This window comes from Aulonocara sp. 'chitande type north' Nkhata Bay, linkage group LG17 (assembly GCF_057382095.1).
Source record: "Aulonocara sp. 'chitande type north' Nkhata Bay isolate Kocher_YH1m ecotype deep benthic linkage group LG17, A_spYH_male_GT1.1, whole genome shotgun sequence".
Lineage (NCBI taxonomy): Eukaryota > Metazoa > Chordata > Actinopteri > Cichliformes > Cichlidae > Aulonocara > Aulonocara sp. 'chitande type north' Nkhata Bay.
In genome coordinates this window covers 13,496,529-13,512,659 of record NC_141360.1, presented here as the reverse complement: position 1 = coordinate 13,512,659, position 16,131 = coordinate 13,496,529, and the positions used below count along the sequence as shown (strand labels likewise).

Here is a 16,131-nt window from a genome sequence, read left to right as displayed (position 1 = left end):
GCTTTACACAACCTGTCATCCACCCATTCACACACACATTCACACACTGGTGATGGCAAGCTACAATGTAGCCACAGCCACCCTGGGGCGCACTGACAGAGGCGAGGCTGCCGGACACTGGCGCCACCGGGCCCTCCGACCACCACCAGTAGGCAACGGGTGAAGTGTCTTGCCCAAGGACACAACGACCGAGACTGTCCAAGCCGAAGCTCGAACCGGCAACCTTCCGATTACAAGGCGAACCCCCAACTCTTGAGCTACGATCGCCCCATAAACTGTTTACTACCAGTGATGTTTCCCATCACTTATAACAATGATTGTCTATGCCATAACTGCATATTAGAAAAGCCATTATACTGCTTTTGCAAAATCCATTGTCAACATCCAAAGAATGTGTCACGGAGGACTGGAGCTGTTCTAGCACCTAATAAGCAGTTTTGAGGAAGCACATAGGAAATTTCAGCCTCTTTGGGATGTGGGTAGTTCAAGAGTTGTCATTTTCCCCCTCATATAACATCAATGGTGAACAAAAGAGCTAAGGCAGGCCAAATATATGGTACCATACTAGACGCAAACAGCAGCTTACTATGCATCCAACAAAGGATTCCAGGCCTGGAATTCTTTGTTTGATGCATAGTAAGCTGCTGTCCCTGAAACACATGACACATCACACTTCCTCTGAGCCAAATCCTGTAACTCCAAAAATGCCACTGCATAGAGGGCCCACACAGCTGTGTGAATGCTGGATGCCAACATATTCCCATAAACTGCACAATGCCTGGAGTGACTCCTAAAAAACTGGTGACTGAGCTAGCGAGGGTTGATGCATATGAAAAGCTGTCAAGGATGTTAAATGGGGCAGGCAAATGTGGGCGTAGAAGGCACTCAGTTGTGAACATTTGTAATCTTTGTGTTAATGGGTACAAGAAGTCCATTCATTAAAAAAAAGAAGCCAAACTGGTGATGAGATCAGTCTCTTTTTTTTTTAAAGTAACTTTTGAATTTCCATATGAGACGCAACAATGGGTATGTTAACTTGGATAATGGGTGGATAAATAAAAAACATCCACAATGCCGACGACAAAAGCCGAGGACAGGCACTGAGTCAAACCCACACATGAAACGCTCACACCCCCGTATTCACAGCTAGAAGTTTGTTAAACACAATCCTGCATATTCAAACACAGACTCGGCCTCTCTGCACTGTTTACTGCCTAGAATAAGAAACAACAGTCCATGCCTGAATGCTAAACTTGTTTACCACAGAAAAAGCCAATTATGGAAGAGGGAGTGAATATTCAAACTGAGAAGGGGGGCTTAAAGGGGAGGATCAGCCATATTGCTGAAATTTCTCATAACTGTTTGACCCAAAGGGAAAAGTTGCTATTATATCACACACTAACAAGTTCATAGTTGTCCCTTTATAGCCTTCCCTTTATCTTTTAGCCTCTGGTTGTACTCATTGATGGACAGACAGAAAACAGGGAAGCAGAGAAAAGGGAAACAAAGCTAAAGATAGATGATGAGGGATAAAGGAAGTTTTTAATTCTCCTCCTACAGCTGTGATTACACTAGCTGCTCTCTGTCTGTCAAACAGACAGTGCCCTCCCACCCACACCCACACACGGACGCTGGCTATAAAACACTGTGCAGTCTGACAGGTTCTGGCTTCCTTCACTGCTGACAGCCTTGGCTACAGATTTACAACTTTATCAAGGGCTCTCGAGAAGAAAAAAGAAAATAAAATCTGCACAAATTACTCCACTGTGGCTCTGCCTGTAATAAAATTGCATGACATCAACCTAAACAACCTAAACCATGGTATAGCAGTATAAGGGAATATCTTAATTTGGCGGAAGTGTTTTGACGTGCTTGGGCACGTTACTATGAATAACCCCATTAACAGACTACTCCTCCACTATGTTTTACTTCTAAGGGTGACTTCATGATAATATAGTGATAGCGTGATGCCTCCTAATGTAACAAATCTGTTATTGTTCAAAGGATGTTCCAAAAGAAAAATGGTTTGGGACTAACAGAATAATAATAATAAGAAGAAGAATTTGGGGCTAAGAAAAGCTTTGGTGTGAAAAGCAAGACTAAAGAGCTGTTTATCTTAAAACAATAGTTTGATTTATTGTGTCTTGATACTTTGTTATTAATATCCTAGCCATCTTGCTATTGTTTAACCAAAGACTTGCCTAGTGTCAGGATTAGCTAAATTAGCAAAGTTTGAGAAACAAGTAGACATTTAAAAAAAATTCCCACTCATTTTGGCATTCCAGTTTTCTACAAAACAGGTGATATTTTTATAAAAAAAAGGGTGCATGTTAACTACAACCAGTACCCTAGATCAGCGGTCCCCAACCCCCGGGCCTCGGACCGGTACCGGTCCATGAGTCGTTTGGTACCGGGCCGCGAGAGTTGAGGCTCAGGTGTGAAATGTATGGTTTTCAGGGTTTTTATCGGTTTTCAGTGTTATTTTGTTATCGTTTTTATCGTTTACTCGGTTTTCCTGGGTCTTTTCACGTGTGTTATGAATAAATTTTCTTTTTTTCGGTACCGGTACTAGTTTTATTTTGTTGTATTTATCCGCGACACCTTAAAGGCCGGTCCATGAAAATATTGTCGGGAATAAACCGGTCCGTGGCGCAAAAAAGGTTGGGGACCGCTGGCCTAGATGGATCAGCAATGACTTGGTAGATTTTAAGTTAATTACTGTATATTTCTCTGAATAATTTGTTTTCTTTGTACAACTATTTGACGGGGTTACTTGAAAGAGCAATATTCTAACCCAGGGGTGTCAAATTCAGGTTTACCGAGTGCCATATTGAAATACGAGGATCACACCAAGAACCATAAACATGCTTTAATCTGTAAATATACAGTACAGTACTGTATAGACATTTGAACTGCCCTTCAAGTTTTTATATTTTGCTTCCAAGAAGCTCAAGTGGTGGAATAGCTCCCTATGCCTTTTCAGGGTTTGTTTGTTTGTTCAGCCACTTAAGGACCCCAAAGCACTTTACACATTCAGTCATCCACCCATCCACACACACATTCACACACTGTTGATGGCAAGCTACATGTAGCCACAGCCACCCTGGGGCGCACCTCTGACCACCACCAGTAGGCAACGGGTGAAGTGTCTTGCCCAAGGACACAACGACCGAAACTGTCCGAGCCGGGGCTCGAACCGGCAACCTTCTGATTACAAGGCGAACTCCCAAATCTTGAGCCACGAAGGTGAAAAAAGCTCCCCATGGACCCCTCTTTTCACTTGGTAAAGATTTAAGCTACTCATTCTCCCACCTCAGTCCCAGCTGAGATTGTTTGCCTTCAGCAAGAACTTTCCTTTGTCTTGGATTTTGATTTAGCTAGCCTTTTAGCTTCAGTGGGTGCTCTGCAGGTCTGCCTGTCTGTTTTGTTTGGTGTATGTAACAAGATCATGGAAATGGTCACCAAATGATGTCTCAGTGATATATCCTGTGTACTGATACAGGATGAAATAGGAGTGTACTAAATCAGAGAATATTTCAGCAGGTTTTAAAATCACATCCACAGTTTGTGGCAAGCTCACCCACATTTTCAACCCAGCATGCCACACTGATCAACACCCTGAGAAAGGAACCTCGTTGTCCCATCCTTCAGAATAGCCTTTTCATATTTCCTTTCCAATTTCCACTGAGTCCTTTCACTTCTGACACAAGCATCAGGTGGTGGTTGTTTTTTTGTTTTTTTTGTTTTTAAATAATGCATACAGTCTGCAAGCTAGACTCAGAGCTTGTTAGGGAATATCTACAACCGTGCAACAAAGTCGAACATTTCTTTGCCCTTAGTGTCATTAGAATCATTTGAGCTGCTTTTGATGATCTTTCAACACAGCCATTGTTGTTATTGTCAAATGACATTTCTTGTTTCCCTGGCTAATGGTTGCCTCATTACTTTTTAATGATGCCAGTCACATAGTTGCGGGCATTAATTTGCATGTCGTTGTACTTGAGGCACTGGCTGTTCTTATTACTCAAAGCTCTGTTGGTTTTGCTTCAAGATGTCTAATCAGAGACTGATTCAGACCTGGGAAGCAAAGGGAGAGCTACTTATTACTGTAGTATAAAAACAGTAGGCAGTAGGGTCTGTGGAGGGTTCATACAAAACAACTCTTATGTTAACAATTATAAATAATAAGTAACATGTAATTGGGAGTGGTGAACAAGTTGACAAAAGTCTGTTGCAAAACCTATTTGGTATACCTGGATTTCTTCCAGGTTATATTTAGGTGATTTGCAAGCCAGGCTGGTAGTTTAATTTGTCTTAATCCAACATTGGACTTCTACAGTCATCCTCGCAATTTCTTCTACAGATCAGACATGCCAGTTACAGCTCCATTCATCCCATCCACCCACCCAGCTATCTGGGGGGAGGGACTGGAGCCTATTACAGCTGTCATGGAAAGGTGGAGTGGACCTTGGACAGGTCGTCAATCTGTCGCAGGGAAAACTCTTCCTATGTAGACTATGGTGAAGCTAGGGAAAGAAGTGGAGTAGGGGTTAAAAAAAACCCCCAGAAAAGGCTTAGTGTTGTATGCGAGGCTGGACACGAAGAAAGGAGGAAAGGACTTGTATCAATTGGATATTGACAAATGCAGAAGAGGAGTACGGGATCCAATTTACAAGGGTGATGTGCAGAGCCGTCTACAGAGGGATAATTTTGATGAGCCATGCCATGAAAAGAGTTGTTTAAAGATAGGTTAAGAAGAGAGGTGACAATCAGCATGGAGCAGTATGGACTGCATGCCAGTGTTGATGGAGAAGTACCGAAAAGGTCAGAAGCAGTTGCACTTCTGTGTAACCTGATGAAGAAACTCCCAAGAACCTCTCAAGAAATGTTGCTACACGTTGGGTCGACGCAGCTTGCAACAACTTAAATAGCGTGGAAAGTTACAGTGTAGGGATAAAAGCTAAAGCTAAACCAAGCTTTACAGATGGGTTCAAAGTGGGGGTACAGTTGAAGATGTTAAGGTTTCCATTGGATGTGACCAAAATGGACAAGATTATAAATGAGTATAACAGAAGGGCAGGTTGAGCAGTTTGGTGGGTAAAGTTAGAGTAGCAAAGCTGAGATGGTTTGGACAAAGGATGTTAAAGATGTAGCTGCCAGTAGCGAAGAAAAAAAAGAAGACCTCAGAAAAGACTCATGGATGTATTGAAGGAGGATGCTAGGGGTAGGGTGAGATGAAGGCGGGTGATCTGCTTTGGTGACCCCCTAAAGGGAGTAGCCGAAAGAAGAAGAATGTCGACACAAAATGCAGGCTACTGGAGTGGAAAGTGTAATGATGGATGAGACAGAACAAGCAAATGATGAACGGGGAAACAAACCCTCTGTGTGGAAGTAAAAAAGATGTACGATCATCTCAGGCTTTGGAATGCAGATCAATCCTGGACTAACTCAAGCCTGCCTGAGGCGAAAAGGTCACCGTTTTACTTTGTCTTTTCTTTGGCCGCATTTTTTTGTGGTTTGCTGTCAGCCAACAACACACGAGTTACAGGCTCAGAGCAAATAGCTTCCTACATGGGATGATACCAGGTCCAAATACCACAACATTCCCACATATACGCATTTAAAAGCAGATGTGGATAAAAATAGAGGGTAAAAATGAGGCATGCTTAAATGTTAAGGTCTGCAGGATGACAGTATTTTGGCTTTGGGACTCCTTGGTTATTGGCAGACTTGTGTTGTATCACAACTTTACAAGTCTGCACACACATGCACACGCGCGCACACGCATGCTGGGAAATCAAATCAGACAGTGAGGCTACAGAGAGAAACCACCTCAGCTAGTGCCTCCAATATAAATGGGTCAAGAGACAGTTTCACAAAACCCCGCTGAGTTTACAGTGAAAAGTTGAGAGGCTGCATTTTTATTGTGTGAAGAGCATTGGAAAGATAAGTCCTGTAAGGCTGCTGTGGAGACAGGGAAAAGGGCCAAGTGTGAGTGTGCCTGCAGCTTAGAAGCTATGAGTTAAAGGCTGAAGAGACATGAATGTTTCTTTTTTTAGGCCATGGTAACAGGATTAAAATTGTTTCATGAAATAGACTAACAGTGCTATGATTTAATATATGTAACAGTGGTGCTAAAGCTGTAACTTCCTGAAAGAGAATAGACTCTTTCAAGGTTAACAGCACTTGCTACTCACACCTCTTCCCTGCTTTCTACAACTCTTTATGTCATCATCAACATCATCACCCTCTTGTCCTGAAGCCAGGCGAGTAATCACACGTGTGAAAACAGAATTTATGGTCTTTAGAGTCACACTTGACTACCTAAGCTTTCACACTCAGGGAAGATGTTCAAATTCTCAGTTGCAGCTGCTTAACTACTCATTTATATATTGAACCATAAATTAAACAAGTACTTATGTATCTAAAAAAAAAACAGAACAACACCATTTCTGAAAGATGCAACTGACAGGAAAAACAAGAAGAATAAACACAAACACGTGTGTCAGAAGCATGCTACAAGAAGTTAAAGGAAAGTATCACGATGCTAGAAAGTTCATTATCATTTTGAGGAAAGCGATTGAACCAGGCTGTAAAATTAAAACTATACTAGTAGCCCAGAGAAGCTTCAGTGCTTATTCCGATCTTGGTGGCCTTTTGTTTTGCTCTCTTTCAGGATGAACCCCTCACTACTTCAATAACACTGAGGTCTGAACTCTAGGGAGGCCAATCCATAACTCATGAAATTAACTGTCCGTTTTCTATCATCTACGTATGTTTTTTTGCCGTGTCTTTGAGATCCTTGTCATATGAAAAAGTGAATGTGTTGTCAGTCAGACATTTTCCAGATGGTACTGCTTGAAAATTAAATCAATTTTGACAGTATTTGTCTGCAATCATAATCCCATTAAGTTTGATAAAGTCCCCATCACCGCCGGCTGAAATGCAAACCATGACAGAGCCTCCAGCCTTTTACAGAGGGCTGCTGACACACCTGTTACCACTGATTTTCAGTCCGGTTCTTGTATAACGTGGCATACCTCAGCTGTGCAGCTTTTCTTGCAGTTTCTGTTAATGATGACTTCTTGACAGCAATACTTCCAACACAGACCATTTCTTATAAGTCTTCAGTGAACAGTAGCTCCTATGACTGTTCACTTCTTGACACAGATCATGGATGTCACTCACCCAGTTTCCTTAAATTTTTAAAGGTCACACTGCACACCATGCCCAGATATGGCAGGTTGTTAGCTACTAGCTCCGTGGGAATCACTTTGTTCGTATAAATTAATAAATCGCAATGAATGAAAAATGACAAAACACTCTGGTTCCTTGAATACATAAATAACTGAGTGGTGGCTTAAGACTTTTGCGCAGTGTTGCATCTTTTATCCCTACGCTGGTTTTTCACTCCAGGAAGTGCAGACTGCATACTTGAGGGATATTAACCCTTTAAGACCTACCATAGAACCAAGTCCGCCAGAGCTTATATTATATTTTTACATGCTGTGGAGCCATTTTTGGGAGCATTTCAAGTTGATATACATCAATACAACCATTATAGCCCAAACTTTAATAATATGTCTGCATTAGGTGCATAGTAATTACATAAATTGCAAAAAAGTGCAATAAACTACAAAAAAATTGAAAATCGTTTTTGCTTTTTTAACATATATTTCTAGTTAGAGAAATTTAAGAGGCTTATCCCTCAAAACTGTAAATACAAAAAAAGTTGCACAAACTAGTTTCCCACCACAGGAAATTTATTTTAAGTGTCTTCATAGTTTTATTTTTGAAATGCACCAATTTTTATATATTGCAGGAAAAACGAAAATAAATATTATAGTGCAAATTTGCAAAATAACAGCATATGCATCAAAATAAACTATTTCCAGCAGTGCAATATGAGTCCTAAGCATCCCAGAAACGACACAGAAAGTCATAAATTCAAACATAACTTTTAAAAACACAAGTATAGGCTCATAAGGCCCCGATCGTAATAAAACTACATTTCCGCAAAATGACGTCACTTCCGGTTTCGGGCAGGTCATGGCGGACATGCGGCAGTTCACACTGATGGACGTAGGAAGTGTTACAAACAGCTGATCGGATCGGCGAAGCGTGTTTCTGGAATATTATGTTTTTGTTGCTGCAAGCGCTTTTTATGCAGTTTTTGCAAAGCTATATGTGGAAGGAAACTGTGACCTAGGACAAGCTGATGGCATAAGATGTAAGTACAACTCCTCCGGTTTCATATGCAAAAAAAAATTATTGCGCTAGCTTACTTGGTTGCAGTGCTACCGGGATTTAAAAATACTTACGCAAAATGGAGCGTGTCCGCTCCGACCGGCTTTAAAGGGTTAATATTGCCAAAAGTCAAGCAAAGCTCTGTATAAACATTTTCCCTAATGTTGATTTTTCAATTATTTTGGGAAAGTTTATTCTCCTTACAATGGTTTGTATATTTATTTATTGATAAAGTTTAAATTTAGGGCTGGATCAGGCAACCCTGAATGCTCCATTAGTTATGTGGCAATAGGTCTAGGCTGTTGAGGGCTTCACTCACCTCTTTTCACTCTCTATGCCTTATATACCACTCTGCATTTTCTCAGTGTGTCTTTTGCCTCCCTCCTTTAACTCCAATCAATTGCAGCAGATGGCCGCCCCTCCCTAAGCCTGTTTCTGCTGGAGGTTTATTCCTGTTAAAAGGGAGATTTTCCTCCCCACTGTTGCCAAACGCTTGCTCATAGAGGGTTGCCTGATTGTTGGATTTGGATCTATTGCTGTAGGGTCTTTACCTTATAATATAAAGTGTCTCAATGAAACTATTGTTACTTTGGTGGCATATAAATAAAACTGAAATGAATTATTTTGCGTATTATTGCTTCTAATTTTCTTCAATTAAAAAAGAAAGTATGATCTAAACAAATACTGGATTGATATGTTGGTATTTAGTCTCCTGTGTTTAGGCCATGAGATTTTCCACGGTTCCTGGTTGGCTCGAGCTGGAATTAATCAAGAAAGTGGAGGCAGCTGGCCACTGTGTCTAGGATCTATAAAACCTGCCTCCTCCTTGTAGCAGCTCACTCTTCTGACACAATTTTCTTTTCTATTTGAGTTTTGATTTTTTATATAGTTGGATTTGAGTTCACCAGGCAGATTGCTTTTCTGCCACTCTCATTTCCAAGCCTGAATTTTTGTTGCATTTGATAAAAGAAAAACGTATTGCTGCTAAATTAAACTTAATTTTGGTTATTCCCTCGTGTCTTTCTTTTATTTGTTGTGATCCCAAAGCCAGACTGTAATAACTGTAAAGCTGATAACAAGGGAAATATAGGAGGAAAAAAAACCCAAGGAAAATAAAATCACATCCAACTAAACACAGACTCTGCCTCTCACCCACTGGGCACCATAGCTTGTGAGTGGGAAGCCTGTCTAATGATTCAACAACGTTAGGCCATATTAGAGCTTAAAACAAAATAAAAAAAGTCATGAAGGACAGCGGAAAAAAGGAGAGGACAGAAAGTGATTTGTCAGTGGAGTGATGTCTATAGCATTACTCTCATAAAGCATTTACACCTACCTGACAGCATCTGAAAATAGGCCAGATGCAAAACCTCTATCAGTGCATTTGTTTTAAAGTCACACTTTAAAGCTCGTCAATGTAAACGTACGTTTTATTCATTCACTGGTGGAACTCTTATGCAAACTACTGAACAAATGGGCTCGGCAACTTCACTTTTAATTGGTATAAGAGTGATCGCAGCCAGTACGAGATGCACCATGAGAGCTTGGATGCTGGTAGTTTTCCACCCAATGACCTGTGGAATCACCTGCTGTTTGAAAGTGGTTTTGCACACTTAACCTCTGGGCGAACAGAGGACACCACAAATACTTGTAATCGGTCTCCTACAGCAAAAAGAAAATTCAATGACATCACCAGGAAACCCCTGAGATTTTGTAGTCACAAGGAGAGTGGGGTCCTATTTTTACTCTACTTGACTGATCCATTAGATAAGCATTTACCTCTCACCAAAAACACAAGAGGAGCCAGAAATATGTAAAGCACACTTTTGTCTCTCCATTGCACCCAGTGACTTTGTAATTTGCCTTGGATTAATACTTTTTGTGATCCCTGAGGCAAGCCCTTTAAATGAAGACGTCCTGACTCAACCCCATGGACCGAAAGCCTAAGGTAGGATTGATGCGTGCTCTCCGAGTCTTCTGGGATCATTTGAACACAGGCAGCCGAGGGATTTGTCAGTCTAATGGGAGCTGACAGGAAGAGAATGAACTTTAACACTCGCAGACTGCTTTCCCTTTCATGAGCTTCCAAAGAAACCCTGTAGTGAATCAAATCCCTTTCCTCAGGGACACGCACACACAGAGACACACACACGCGCACACATGTGTCATGTGTCAGAAAAAATGCATATATATATATACATATATATATACATATATATATATACATATATATATATATACACATATATATACACATACATATATATATATACATATATATATATATACATATATATACATATATATATACATATACATATATATATATACACATATACATATATATATATATATATATATATATATATACATATATATATACATATACATATATATATATATATTAATACGCACACTACATGAACACACGACAATGTGTCACGCACACAGACATTCGCTTCCTCCAGTGACCTGAGAATAGAGGTCACTGCCGAGAGCTCGTTGTTTCAGTGATTTCACGCCATGTTGCTTTCAATCAGGAGCTGTAATGAAGGGTCTCATAACTAACGTTAATGGGACCCAAGGACTGTTAACCAGATGAATAGCTTGGTTTTATAACTCTGATTTAGCATCTGGCATCTCTTCACGTGGTGTGTTAACAGGTATGTTTCGGTGCGCCTGAAGCCTGAGGTGACATAACACTCTTGTGTGGGTCTTGATGAGACGTTTACTTAACGCTGGCCTGGAGTGTTGCCTAGGAGCTCATCTGTTTCACTATTTAGCATTGACTGAAGATGAATAAGGAACAGCCTGGTTACCCGGAGTTAAGCACAGCCCTGAGCGTTTTATGAGATCTGATGAAAAAAAGACCATCAAGAAATTAAAAAGATATATAAACAAAAACTATACTCCAAATCAGTCGGGGTGAATATGACCGTCTGAGCATCAGAGGGAATAAATAATGCAACTCTTTAATTTGCTAAGTAGCAGAAATGTTTGGCAAATGTTGCAACTTTGTCCCAAAAACTGGCAACTCTTCAGGCCACAGCCTTTCACTCAAGAGCACTCAGTAATAAATCTTGGTGCATTGTTTTATTCAGGCTAGACAACAGCAGTCTGTTCATGACTCTTATTAACATTCTTTTTAGAAAATGAACACTAGCCTGAATAAAGCTTACAGAAAGGCGAAAACAGTAGCCTGTCTGGAGAGCCTGTTCTCCTTCCCAGGGTGTTAAATGCTGCTGTTTTGCCAGGGTATGCATGTCAGTGGTATGCACAAAGTCCTACAGCACAGCAAAAGTAAAAACGAACATCTCCACAGAGCTCTACGTTGTCCTGTGAAAAAGGAGAAAGTATACTTTGACTCCTTCTATAAGAATTTAAGCAAGTAGGTAGCTGCCAGGTGCTGCTATTCAAATGTACTTTATTAACTGCACATCTGTCTGTGTGAGCACCTCTACAGAAGGAGTTTAATGTACTTTATATACTTTAATGTCAGGTACACGTCAGTAGTGTATGTGCCAGCAAGTTCACTCTGAGATCAGAGAAACTGCAACAAACCCAACAGCTACATTACAGACTCTATAAGCCTCAGTTGGCATTTTAGTCCCAGTACAACACAAAAGACTGAACAAGTCTTCTCTCTAAAAAAGACGATGGCAGCACAACTCAGGTTTCCAAAATTGCATCTTAACAAACCACAAGACTTCTTTAAGAATGCCCTTTGGACAAAGAAAACCAAACTGGAGATGTTTGGCCCTAAATTCAGGTCTTTTAGAGTGAAGGGCCCAGTTCTGAAGACCTTCTATGACTCTGTGGTGGCCTCAGCCATCTTTTACGGTGTGGTCTGCTGGGGCGGCAACATCTCTGCCGGAGACAGGAAGAGAACAGACTGATCAGAAGGGCCAGCTCTGTTCTAGGATGCCCTCTGGATCCAGTGGAGGTGGTGAGTGACAGGAGAATGGTGGCTAAGCTGTCATCCCTGTTGGACAACATCTCCCACCCCATGCAGGAGACTCTGACAGCACTGAGCAGCTCCTTCAGTGGCTGGCTGCGGCACCCACGGTGTGGGACGGAGAGATTTTGCAGGTCTTTCCTCCCCATTGCTGTCAGACTCCACAACAAAGACTTCAACTGATCAAACACACATCCACACATGTGCAATAACACTAAGTGCAATACTCTTTTCTGGCATCGTTGTATTATACTCAATTGTATATAACATTTGTATTCTATTTTATTCGATTGTATATAGTATTTTATTTTATTTTATTCTATTCTATTGTGTACAGTATCTCATAGATATATTATTCCAGTGTTTTTTCTCTAATTTTTCTATGCAACTTGCACTGTCCACTGCTGTAACAAAACAAATTTCCCACACGTGGGACTAATAAAGGTTATCTTATCTTATCTTGTCTTAACCGTCAGCACCACATTTAAGAAAAGCTAAATGCATGACATCAGCACAGTCCTACCAGCAGTCAAACAGAGTTGCAGAGGGGTGATAGTTTGGGCTTGTTTTGCAGCCACAGGATCTGGACACCTTGCACTTGTTTAGCTCACCGCAAACTCTGTATACCAAAGTATTGTCCAACAGCTAAAACTTGGCTAAAGTTGAATCATGCAAAAGGAAAATGCAACAGAATCACTGAAGAATTCAAGAATTGAGATGTTGCAAGAGCCCAGTAAAAGTCCAAACTCCAATCTGACTGTAACGTGGGACACTAATGGAGCTGTGCAACACTAAATGCCCACAACTACCAAGGAACTGTAGCAATGCTGTCAAGAAGTATGGACCCAAATTCCTCCACAAAGATGTGAGAGACTGATAAAGTTATACAAAAAACCCCACTATAGCTTAAAGTTAGGATTGACTTCTGTATGACTTATCTGTAACTGTGACAATGTTTTACAGGTTCAAAAGAATGAATATAGAAAGTAACAAATAAAAGCAGTCCAGGCTTTTCTGCTATACTTGTCCACTCACTACTGAGCAAAGCCAGGCTATGGGAAGCTATAAATAATAAAAACGTAATAAAATTATTACAATGCACCGCTGTTGCCAACTTGATATGGAGCCCTAGGTCTTGAGCCAAACAGTAGCATAATAAACATCACCCTGCACCCCATCTCTTCCCTCCCACTGCCTCCTCTATCAAAAACACAATTACACCCCTGCATACAACTGTAAATCCAGTAAAAAACAGTTACTATGCTGCTCTGCCAGCAGGCCAAACAACCATGCTCTCACACCTTCCGACAGGCCAGACAGCCTTTCTCTGGTTATAGATAGATGCTAGTGGTGAGTTTTCACAGGCCAGAGAGCAGATGGTCTGACTGAGCAGTATCAAATCTCTAATACTACAAGGCCATGCAAAGACGTGAACTGGCCATCTTTGCGCTCAGTTGCCAACACACTGCTAACAGCTCCTGAAAGAAACCAAGTAGTGGGAGCTACTTTCTTAACAGTCATGCCATACACAAGCACAGAGCTGGTGTAACATTGATTTTAGTGGAGTTTACTACATGCATTTATCTTCAAATGAAAATGAAAACTTTATGATTTCTCAAGTAAATCTTACATTAAAGAAAGCCTTCGAGAAATCTGTATAAAGTCTAAATCTAAACATAAACCGGTCCGTGGCGCAAAAAAGGTTGGGGAACGCTGACATAGGGGCAAAGGTCATGTTTCATAAAGCAAGGCATAAAAAAAACTACTTACATTTAAAAAATATATATTTTACAACTTAAAGTGTCCATTTGGTTTCTGCTGATGGCTCAGTTTGAATATTGGAACATTAGAATAAAAGCAGGACAGCAACCGTCCTAGATCTATGAAAAAAAATGGAGGTTGGCAGTTGAGTGCATTGAATATTTTCACATTTGACAACTGATTTCAAGCAGCTGTGGTGGCTAAATGACTGAGTGTACGACACCCTCGACCACTTTTGATCGTCACGTAGTAACACAGTTAGCACCTAGCTGAAAGCGACCTGCCTCCATGCAGTCGTGGCCCGACACAGATAGTCCTGCAGCTACTCTCAGAATTGCTAAAGGTTTGCAAAATAACTGCTGTCTAATTTGCAAACACAGATTGCCAACACTTTACAATCAATCAGAGTGTGCCAAACAACTCGTCTGCAACTCATCACTTTGCAATCAGCGACTTGAATCAACTGGTTGGCAACTTCGTATATTTTTTATAAAGCAAAGTGAGCGTCTTTCTTTGTACGTAGATGGCAACAGATTTGTAAAAGTCAAGTGCTGCATTATCACAAACAGATTGCATGTAATTGTAACTTGACCACATTCGATCACAAACTAATAGCAGACTGACTGTGTCATTTATCACTGCTTTGATGCACCAAAGTTGCTTTGAAGATGGCAGCTGTTTGCATGTGGTTGTGGCCTTTGTCCCTGTCTTTGAAACAACAAGAGTGTGAGTTCATTGCATGCAGTACAGTGGCAATAATCTTGGTACTGATGTGGTCTCCAACCACTAATTGCTCTGCAACTTTACCATAACTAGTTTGACTCTCCTGGTCACGTTGGGCTTTTCTGTTTGGGATCTTTTGTAAAAGAGCCTTCCTGCCACCTCGTACATGTGTGAGATTAATTGTTGATTCCAAAACAGACACGGATGTGCAGTAGATAAAGTGCTTCAAATTTAGAGAATAAAGTGACTAGAAAAGCGCTAAAGGCCTGTCCATTTGCCAACTGTAATGCCAAGCTGCTGCCACACATACAGAGAACATACATGAACCTTGGCAACCACATTGCCTATCTGTACACACAGTGTTTGCCTACCTTGTTTTCTGAGAGGTTCACATCTGTTGTCTTGGCTGTGGCGTCCAGGTCAGTCACTCCTCTGTTGAGGTTCAGATCCTCTGCTGCTAGCGCCTGGCTCACCTCCTCGGCATCAATGTCGGTCTCTTCAGCGACGGTCGCCGTCTTCTCTGCACCTGTTAGCTCCCGAACTGAGCCCAGGAAAGTACATACACACACAGGTGGATAAGCACGCACACCTGCACACACACACACACATGTAGGCGTGAGCATGTACGCACACACACATGGGTGGACAAACATAAAAGCGTTTAAGAGAAAAGTTTCCACACAGCCACAGTATGCTAAATAGTTGACAATTTTTTTTATTGCCACACAGATGTCAAATTTAATGTCAATTTAAAATAAATGTACTGTTGGGAGCACACTCTGGCTTCCATTTAGTGTTCCTGTTGCTGTTAATTTATTTCCAATACAGAAATCAGTGGTGGTCTCTGAGTTTTTACAAAGCAGATATTAACTGTGATGATCAACAAAATTGCTTCCTGTGACACAAAATCAAAACAGCTGCTGTTCACAGCCAGCCCTCCCACTCTTCTGCTTGTGGCCCCATCGCTTTTAATCAAAATTTTAATGGAGATATCCATTTTCCTTTTATTTGGTAAAGACTACTTTTGTTGCTGTTAATAGTTCCAGCAATCCAAACATGTTAATTTAGTAAAAACACTGTTGAAAGCTGCCACAGTTTATGAGAGATCGATGCACTGAAAGACATTTTTAAAAAGTACCATTAAAGTCAATTAAAAAAGCAGAAATATGTTGATTTAACTTGATATTTGCCAGCAATGATTTCTCAGTTATGAGATTCCTCCTGCCTTCAGATATTTCCTCTGTAGAACTTTGTCACAATCACTGAAACACTTCCTCCCAGTACCTGGAATGTCTTCACCCAATTCAATGTGAACCTTGTAACCAAGGAAAGCCTGTGTTTCCATATTTTATTCCATAAAACTGCACAACTGCACTGCACTTGAAAACTGCCCACAAAACAAAATTGCATTTGTTTTCTAGCTGTTAAAAATACACTTGACTGGC

The 16,131-nt window shown here is 40.8% G+C and overlaps 1 protein-coding gene across 3 annotated transcripts in view; it reads right to left on the bottom strand.

Moving 5' to 3' along the window:
* Positions 1 to 16,131, bottom strand: part of LOC147309736 (carboxyl-terminal PDZ ligand of neuronal nitric oxide synthase protein-like) — a 253,409-nt gene that overhangs the window by 68,965 nt on the left and 168,313 nt on the right. For 2 of the 3 annotated variants that reach the window (XM_086268915.1, XM_086268914.1), the window contains exon 7: positions 15,058 to 15,275. In XM_086268915.1, the coding sequence (XP_086125041.1) occupies positions 15,058 to 15,275 (218 nt within the window). The remainder of the gene's footprint in view (positions 1 to 15,057; positions 15,276 to 16,131) is intronic. The other variant, XM_086268916.1, reaches the window with a different exon arrangement.